General features: G+C 49.8%; 2 protein-coding genes across 2 annotated transcripts; one reads left to right on the top strand and one right to left on the bottom strand.

The window, feature by feature from the left end:
- The first annotated feature begins 1045 nt into the window (after positions 1-1045).
- Positions 1046-2973, top strand: BJY04DRAFT_83008 (uncharacterized protein). The gene is made up of 5 exons (XM_073721150.1): positions 1046-1180; positions 1303-1410; positions 1462-1743; positions 1802-1935; positions 1989-2973. Coding segments are annotated over exons 1-5 (1164 nt in total). The 5' UTR covers positions 1046-1178; the 3' UTR covers positions 2627-2973.
- A 2158-nt stretch (positions 2974-5131) lies between these two features.
- On the bottom strand, positions 5132-8229 carry BJY04DRAFT_191977 (ATP-dependent Clp protease ATP-binding subunit). Its single transcript, XM_073711730.1, has one exon. It carries the CDS (start codon positions 8165-8167, stop codon positions 5384-5386), a length of 2784 nt encoding a protein of 927 aa, XP_073570042.1. The 5' UTR covers positions 8168-8229; the 3' UTR covers positions 5132-5383.
- Positions 8230-9608: the final 1379 nt, after the last annotated feature.

Raw genomic sequence — 9608 nt, 5'->3', positions numbered from 1 at the left:
GTATTTGAATTTGTGCCTGGCCTTGTCATTCGAATCAGAGACTTGCCCTGGATCCAACGCAATGGACTAAGAGTTGAGTGGCTTTTTCGTTCCGGAGGCCTTCCTTCGACTTGCAGGACCAGGTTGAACTCTCGCTTCAAGGCGCTGTTCTAACTACACTACTACTTCTTCTCTCGCTCGGGGCATCGCACGATGGCTGGATAGATGATCCACTTTGCATTGCCGGTGGATCTCTTGTCCTCTTAGCCCCCAAGCAAGAGCGAGACAAGAAGGCGAGAACCCTCAATCGGACCATCGCCCGATAATGCCTGCTCTTAATTGCTATATTAATATAACTTTCTCAAGCCTTACTAAAGGAGAGTTTGATGGTGTGACCAGAAAGTCGCCGATGGCTTGAAGGGGATATGAAGCAATTACAACAGTGATGATACTGTAATAGTTAATAATACTAATGACATTTTTGACACGACTCGGCATTGAAAGATCGACGGAATGTTCATGGAAGACCCAGAGAGAGAGAACGCTGGCAGTCGATCAATTGCTGCTTTGGAGAAGCAGATAAAGTTTGTGGTGGATCTTAGCAGTGGGCTGCGTCCAGAAACACAATTATTCGGGGCATCTCCTCGAGGGTCGCATGTGGGCTTCTTCTTCTTCTTCTTCGCTTTGCCATACCCACTCTTGGGCTTGGTTCAGTTGCACCATCAATCAACTTCTTGCCCGTTAATGCTCCCTAATTCGCCAGATGCTGAATTATCCATGCCGATGAATCGGCCAGTGGTGGGCTGTGGCTTTTTGCTACGGCCTACTACGTACCAGACTTGTTCCTGGCGGGGGGTCTCCGAGTGCCCCGGCGGCGGGCAATAATGGCATGCTGACGGTGTCTGGTACTACTGTCCTCTTTGCCATCTTCCTCTACTACAGTACTACTGCTTCTTCTTCTTCCTTGCTTCTTCTGCTAATTTTTTAGCGTTATCACTGCATCGGCCTGCCTGTCATTACCGTATTCTTTCCGTCCAACAGCCATAATCCTTGCTGGGCCGTTTTTTGATAGGCCGAGGGGTTTGCATTGACTACGGGCCCAAGTCGATCCATCCTTCCAGGTCTTGACTCTGTCAGACGGTTGACCCCGCCGATACATGGGCATGCGCTGACTGGGCTTAATATCTTTATCTCCAACCATGTACGTGCCACTGCCACCCCAGAGTGCGGTCTTCATATATACCCCCCCGGTCCCTCCTCCAGACTTTACTTCTTCCGTGGATTGGCTGTCACATAGACTGATCCGTCCTCCCGGGTTCACAGGCTACACTCCGGTAAAATGGCGAGCTTAGGCTCTGACTTCGGCAAGAGCTTTGCTCGGGAAACATGGACGCTATATGGTGTTGGTATGCTTGGTGTCGTGCTGAGATTGTAAGCGTCGTCGACCTTGCTGGCTTGATCTGATACTAACACGACCTACAGCATCGCTCGTATACGTCGACTCGGCATCCGGAACCTTCAGTCAGACGACTATGTTATGGTTTTCGCTGTCATCTGGTACACCATCCTATGTGTTGCCCTCAATCAGGTTGCGTCTGGTGGAGGATCGAATCTTATGACACAGGAGGATAAAGATAACCTGACACCGGAGATACATGATGAACGAGTCAAGGGAAGCAAGTGGGTTTTTGTTTCGGAGCACGCATTTGTTCTCGCTATCTGGGCAATGAAGGTGTGCATGTTGATCATCTATGCCCGTATCACGTATGTCATCTCCAGGCTTTGCACTCGTCAAAATGGCATCTAACAAGAGGTTTTACAGTGAAGGTCTACGCCAGAGGAAATGGGTTAACTACCTCGCCATATATGTTGCTCTTGGGTTCGTTGCTGTTGAGCTGTCCCTGTTCCTCATTTGCCGGCCGATAACAAACTACTGGGCCGTACCTACTCCGAACCGTCAGTCCTAGTGCTACCTTTCTATTTTTTGCCATTCGACTAACTATATGTAGCCCAATGCTCAACCTTCCAGTACTACGAGATCGTTCAGGGTTGCATTGCCATCTCTGGTGATATTGCCATGCTTCTTATTGGACTTCCCCTTTTGATGCAAGTCCGCATTCCTCTTAAGCAAAAACTGATCCTGGTCATCCTCTTTGGCATGGGTGTCTTCGTGATTGTTGCGGCCATTCTCACCAAGGTTTATTGTTTGGTTCCGGAATTGATCTCCTACGTCTACATGAACTGGTACTTCCGTGAAGTTACCGTCGCTATCCTCGTCACCAACCTTCCCCTTATATGGTCTCTTCTCCGTGACGTGTTTCCCGCTCTCAAGAGTTGGACCGGTGGTTCAAAACGGGGCACCAACCGATACCGGTCTGGTGCCTGGACGAGCAAGGCGTCCGGGTTCAAGAATTACGGACCTCAGAGCCACCTCAGGTCAGGAGACGACTTTCCCATGCAGAACTACGATCGCAGTGTCGTTGTCACACCTCAAAAACATGTGTCCGAAGTCAGCCTGGAACCGACGGATAATCGCTACCCAAGTGATGATGACTCTGAGCGAGCTCTGCAAATCCGTCAAGATGTCACGATCGAGGTCAAGCGGGAGTCCCGGCCGCCCGACTTCCACCACCAGCCGCAGCCTTAGGCGAGTTGAGAATCAAACTAGCTCCTCTGCTTCGCTTGTGTATATAACTCTTCTTTTTACCCTTTACCCTTTTCTCTTCAGCCCTTCACTTTTGGTTTTCTCATGTAATAATGACTAGACATTGACGCCTGGTGGATTTCCGTATCGGAGTTGGAGGTACACTGTTACACTATCCACTATATACAATGTATTTCAACTGCTAAAAGCTATAATACAAATATTTCAATCGGGCTATCTCTTTGAACTCACGATCCACTCAGCAAAGACCTTCTCCAGTGATCACCTTGTGGAGGCATCCATATAGTATGCAACCGTGGAAAGATCTCTGCAATTGCCGGATTGGGACTCGAGCTTTTAACCGAGCCCACGCACGCTCGCAGATCTCCCGGTCTGCCTACCTAAGTCACGTGCTCATCCCACTCACATGTTATCAGACTACCTATCTCTAACAGTAACCACACCAGGGTACTACACTATCATGCCTGGCAGTGGATGGTTGCTGAGAAGACTCATTCAATAGAGGCTTCTCACCCGCGCAGACCCATCGATGAAATCCTTCGAAAAGCATGGCATCAACAGTGACCTCACTGAGCACTCGCTTGGTTGTGGAGCCGCTCGGGTGAGGATTTCATGCCGAATGCAGGTGCGATTCTTCAGCTATCAAGTCCGAGACCGTTTGAACTCTATTTCTCATCATCTTTGCTTATAACTTTGATGTGAGGCCTTTTCTCTCTCAAACACTGCTCGGTGCTCCCAGGGCATCCTGCGCAGTGATGCAGCGCTCGGCAAATTCATATTTGATAAGGGAGTCTGGGGTTCGGTCCTCGGATCACACCACCATCTGTGACTCGATGATAACTCACAATCCATGGAGGTTCGGAGTACCGTAAAATCCACTGTTTCTGGTGCACAGAGTCACAGACCCGCAGCGAGATCCAAAGTCGACGCTATCGTCTCTAGAGTCTAGCCAAATTAAACCACTCGTCCTGAGCCCCTTTTGGTATGGATCTGCCATCATTCTCTCAAGCATCGACTTCGTCCCATGGATTGTTCAAGATCACCATCCTGGCTGGTTGCAACCTCGCAGATTTTGCCGTATGCTCAGAGCTGACTACTAACTTATTTAACTAAAGCCATCGCTATCAGATTGTCTACCGTGAAGTAGGTAGGGCGACGCCGCGGATCATCAACTTCTGGACCCCATCATTGCTCCAGCGCGCATTGTCCTCTCTTACGGAGTCAGGACCCGAGCGTGACATATGCTTTCAGCGGAGAACTTATTTGAAATAGTATTTGTGTCCAAAACTGTCATACCGAGTACTCGAGGCCCGCCGCTCTGTAAAGTGGCTTGTTTATACTTTTTACAGTCCTCGGCCGATAGCTACTACTACTCCGGAGTATGTACAATAGTTATCGCTAGCTTATACATCACAAGCCCACCAAAATCGTTTACACTTCTAGATTTGACAGTCACACCGGATCATTCAGGTAGACCTCCTGGCTTGGCATTTCCGCTCGAGTGCGAGCCGTTGAGAGTTCAGACAATAATGCGAAAGTCGGAGCTAACGTGCGCTAGAATTAGCCTCTCCTCTTGGCTTCAAGCTAGAGGCAACGGCTTAATCAGGAACCGTAGTAGTTCGAGAACAAATCTGCATTTGCCTCGGTCGCCATGAACACGTACCTGTTGTGGCTGATCTCGACCGAGGTCCTAGTACTTGCTCGCGTGCTTGAGATCGGCGAGGATACAGCATCGCCCTTTGAATGGAAGCCCTCCGCTCAATTATATGTGACTCTGTAACGGAGTACAACCTCACGGCAAGGTGCGATGGGTCAAGCGTGGTCGGTCGTTTCTTCCTGTAGCCTGTGCTGCCTTTACTCATCCCACTACTAATACTGTGTCTTTTTTTTCTTTGCCATGAGCTTGATTGGTAGTACTGCGGGAAGGAGGCATTTTCAGCAGCTTCATTGCAGTTTACACAGCGGCAGGCGCATTCCGGGATTCCGTGTATCAATCTATGTCCAAGGTCTAGAAAGAAATCAACCTTGGAAGACCAATGGGAACATAAGCATTACTCTCATGACCATGTGCAACAGATCTTATTTGTCTTGATCATCTGTACCCTTACGACGAGACACAAGCTCAAAATTAGTATGATATTATCATAGCTACACGTCGCTCAACCTCTCTCTAGATATATATTCTAAACTCTCTGCAGAGGACGAAATATCAACGTTTCCTCTTTTAAGAACATGCAAAACTACTGTTTCGGAAAGAGGACCTTTTAATATTTGACTAGAGGGCTACGATCTACATCCATATCTTGCTCTCGTAACGTGAGTTTGTTGTCTGTTCTGTCGATGCTGTCGGTTTTGTGGCTGCATCCATGTATTAATAACCCAACTTTTTACTCAGGACCTCCAGATGGGACTAAATCTCCCGGTTAAAACTAAGTTGAACTGTAACCAAGAAGTTGAGAGTGTTGTTGTCCTTAACAAAATAGATGCTTTTGAGAGTCTAAGTGTATGTATTATTAAGTAGATGTATAAGCAACTGCGGTGGCAGCATACTAGGTATATCTAGCTGTACATGACTTGATGATCAACACTTTATGGTATATTGTGAGGTAGAGAAGAAAAAGCACCAGGCTTCCAGTACGATATCAACAATGCAATGCCAGATAACAACGCCACTTCGGAACCCAAGGGGAAAGGCAAACAGGAAAAGTCATAAATCGTCACATCTTGCAATGGTATGTTTTAATCGTAAAGATCCATGTCACCGCTGCCGTCCTCCATTTCAGCGACTGCATCAAAGTCATCGTCATCAGTCATATCCAGGTCTTCGTCTTGGATGACTTCGTGGTTAGGGAGGACATCGATCCGCCCGTCGCGCATGACCACGCGAGCGTCTTCACCATCTTGAATGCTTCCACGTAAGATAAGGACTGCAAGCCTGTTAAGCACCTCGCGTTCGATGATGCGGCCTAGTGGGCGGGCGCCATATGCAGGCGAGTAACCCGACTGACCCAGGTAGTCCTTGACCTCTTCGGTGCATTTGATTGTGACATTGCGGCTGTTCTGCTCCAAGCGGCGCTGCACCTCAGCGAGGCGGAGATCAACAATCTTACGGATTTCCTTCCTGGAAAGACGGTTGAAAATGACGGTGCTGGAGATACGGTTGAGGAATTCAGGGAGGAAGTAATTGCGGAGGGCGCCCATGACCAACTCACGAGTCTGCGGGTCAATCTTTCCGTCCTTGGTGGTGGGTCGAGCGAGGTATTCGGCACCTAAGTTGGAGGTCATGACGACAATGCAGTTGCGGGCGTCGACAACTCTGCCTTGTCCATCAGTGATACGACCATCGTCCATAAGTTGGAGAAGAACGGTAAGGACCTCCTTGGCTGCCTTTTCAACCTCATCAAATAGGAGGATAGAGAATGGCCGACGACGGAGGGACTCGGTGAGTTGCCCACCGGCATCGTGGCCGACATAGCCCGGGGGCGCACCAATCATGCGGCTGAGCGAGTGTCGCTCCTGGTACTCGGACATGTCAAATCGAATCATGGCCTTAGGGTCGTCGAAGAGGAACTCCGCCAATGCCTTGGTAAGAAGCGTCTTACCGGTACCGGACGGACCGCAGAACAAGAAGCTCGGAGGTGAGTTGGGGTTGCTGAGACCGGACCGCTGGAGACGGATAGCATTTGAGACAGACGTCACCGCTTCCTTCTGACCGACGACAATATTCGCCAGATGTTTCTCCATCTTCAGCAACTTGTCTTTCTCAGTGGTCTTTAGTCTTGTTACAGGAATTCCAGTCCATCTGGCGACGATCTCGTTGATTTGGTCAGGGCCGACTTCATCGGCCAACAAAGGCTCACCAGCGTCGCCTTGACGGTTGCGTCGTTCCTCATCGGCCTGAGCTCGCTGTCTCTCTAGGGCCTCAATATGCTGCTGGGTCTCAGGGATAGCGTAGTACTTGAGATCAGCAGCAGTCTCGGTATTGCCGGATCGTTCGGCTTCCTCCTGCTTGTTCTTAAGGTTGTCGAGCTTAGTTTTGGCGTCCTGGATGGCCTTATTGCGTTCCTTCTCGCTTTCGTACTTCTGGCGCATAGGACGTAGCTCCTCTAGAACATTAGCTGCCTCTTGTTCAGCCGCCTGAAGACGAGCCTTGGAAGCGTCATCCTTCTCACGCTTGAGCGCATGAATCTCGATCTGGAGCTGTCGGTGTTTGCGCTCGAGGTTATCAAGAGCCTCAGGCTCGGATTCACGGGCTACCCTGACAGCAGCAGCAGCTTCATCGATGAGATCGACGGCTGAGTCGGGAAGCCGACGAGCTGTGAGGTACCGTGAAGCTAAGGTGGCTGCGGAAACAATTGCGGCATCGAGAATTCGAACACTACCGTGGTGAACCTCGTACTTCTCCTTCAAACCGCGGAGAATGGAAATTGTTTCCGAGACAGAAGGCTCCTTGACCAGAACTTGCTGAAATCGTCGTTCAAATGCAGCATCCTTCTCGATGTACTTGCGGTACTCACCCAGCGTCGTTGCACCGATACAGTGGAGCTGCCCGCGAGCAAGCATGGGCTTCAGTAAGTTGGCGGCGTCCATGCCACCTTCGCCGCTAGCACCTGCACCCATGAGCAAATGGATTTCATCCACAAACAAGACGATGGTTTCCTTGGAGTCCTCAATCTCCTTGAGAACACCCTTCAGCCTTTCTTCGAATTCTCCACGGTACTTGCTTCCGGCTACCAGCGAGCCGACATCCAGTGACAGAAGTTTGCATTGGGATAGACTAGCTGGGATATCGGCGTTCACGATTCGGCGAGCCAAACCCTCAACAATTGTCGTCTTACCCACACCGGGCTCACCGATAAGCACTGGATTGTTCTTGGTTCGTCTACTGAGGATACGGATCACGCGGCGAATCTCTTCTTCTCGACCAATGACCGGATCAATTTTCCCTTCTCGAGCGAGGGCTGTCATGTCGATGGTAAACTTCTTGAGGTTTTCGTTTTCGCTTTCAGCATCGGCCGTCTTCGAATCCACCCGCTTCGTTCCTCGGATCTGTTGAATGGCGGTATCGACTAACTTGACATTCGGGATATTGGCATCCTTGAGTGCACTCTGGACACCCGAGTCCTGGCAAACTGCTTGAATCAAATGGTCCACAGCGACGTAGCTGTCCTTCTGTGTTTTGGATAGGTCGTTGGCAGCAGTGAGGACTTTTCTGAATGGTGGGGAAACGTAAGGTTTCTCTGGCGGGGGATCCTGACTCGGTAATTTGACAAGGCGTTTCATGAGACCACGGTGAAGTAACTGGGCATCGCCATGGGCACGTTCGACGACTTGGCGGAAGAGTGAGGAATTTGAGCCATGAGAGGGGTGTAATGACGGGCCTTCGTCTTCGTCTTGTGTAGGGTCGAGGAGAGCAACTGCTAAGTGAACTGGGTGAATCTCAGCATTTGAGTGTTCGATGCATAGTTCAAGGGCATCTTGTAAAGCCTTGTTGGCTTTGTCTGTGAAGTTGTCGGTATTCATGATGTATGGTGGGGAGGAGACCAATATCAATGTAGAGGTTTTTGAGTTCTGACTTGACTTGACTTGAGTTGACTTGAGAACTGGCAGCAAGTAGGAGCAATATATACACGAGGAGAAGAGAAAGAAAGCGGATCAAAGAGAGCAAGGAAAGCTGTGGAGGGTGCCCAACGGCTCGAGGAGCTGCATGACGACACTATCACATTCCACCGCCTTCCAGAACAACCGTTGATCTTCCGATACGTCAGGCCATGATCACGTGATATACAAATACTTCCGGCAGAACAGAAAGCGGTCAGATTAGCGGTGGACAGCTAAGATCTTTGAAAATCGAAGACCACTGGCAGTAGGTAACAAATTGGTATCTCCCTATCGCTGATTTGCGACCTAAACGCCCGATACAAAAAGAAAACAAAACCAAAAAGCACTGACCTCAGAATATTGACGGACTGAAAACGAGGCTGGGATTGAGCTCGGCTTGAGTTAATGGAACCTCACTAACTGGGGTAGCGGCACTCTGAGCCACTTGACCATTCGTCTCTGCAGGTTCGGACGTCGATCCCTCTTCAACGGACTGGCCATCAGAGCTGTCTTGGCGACGGCGTTTCTTTATCGTCGCTGGTTTGAAGTCGGATATTGTGACAGCTGGGACGGGTGTTTTGCCATGATACAAGCGGTGGCGGAGGTTGTATATATCGCGGACTTGGATAACGGTAGCAGGATCTACATGGCGAAGCTGCTTTAGGATCTGACTAGGCGGCATATTGATGTCGAGAAGTGCTTTTATGTACTGCGTTTTCTGGTTGACCTCCTCGCGACGGATCGAAGGATGTGTACCGGGCAGCGATGGGCCATGATTATGAGCACCTTCGCGGACCTTGACATGCCATAAATGGTCGATCTTGTGGTAGCTGATACGTATGTTAAAGGGACACCCGTTTCGCCGCGATGGTTCTCGTTGTCGCTCTTTTGCAGTGGAGCGATACACCTGACCTTGGTCGCAGGTCAAGTAAATGGCCTCGACTTTGCCCTCCCTGCCTTTGTTTGTACGCTTGGTGATGACTGCATACTGATGATCGTGTGCAAATGCCTTGACCGCCTGTACGGCTTCAGTCTCTGTACGATAGAGAAGTTCTGGCGGTGGTGGTAATGGCGGATGCGTCAGGGTTGGGAGGTTCTCCGACACAACTCCTGTGAGGGGCTGATTGGGTAGTTGGAGCTGCTGCTCGGGATGTTGCTGGGCTGGAGATTGAGGTTGGGGTTGAGGTTGTGGCCGCTCCATGAGGGGCGAGGGGTACGGTACGATGAAAAAAATCAGACAAAAGACATTGAGGGAAGATTTATTTCAGTAAAAATCCATTGGAGACAGTTTTCCAACCGCTCATTGAGGGAGAAATGAAATCTTATATGAAAAGTAGGCAAATATACAAGGGGGGGTGCAAAT

Source organism: Aspergillus karnatakaensis (assembly GCF_047715665.1).
Source record: "Aspergillus karnatakaensis strain CBS 102800 unplaced genomic scaffold BJY04scaffold_32, whole genome shotgun sequence".
Taxonomy (NCBI): domain Eukaryota; kingdom Fungi; phylum Ascomycota; class Eurotiomycetes; order Eurotiales; family Aspergillaceae; genus Aspergillus; species Aspergillus karnatakaensis.
Note: the sequence above shows the minus strand (reverse complement) of the source record. Positions and strands in the feature narration are given on the sequence as shown.

Excerpts from the sequence above, each read along its gene's own strand:
- BJY04DRAFT_83008 (XM_073721150.1), top strand. Across the intron at positions 1,411-1,461 it reads CTTGGTGTCGTGCTGAGATT|CATCGCTCGTATACGTCGAC; the intron begins GTAAGCGTCGTC and ends CACGACCTACAG. Across the intron at positions 1,744-1,801 it reads ATCATCTATGCCCGTATCAC|TGAAGGTCTACGCCAGAGGA; the intron begins GTATGTCATCTC and ends GAGGTTTTACAG.
- BJY04DRAFT_191977 (XM_073711730.1), bottom strand. The coding sequence starts at position 8,167 with ATGAATACCGACAACTTCACAGACAAAGCCAACAAGGCTTTACAAGAT.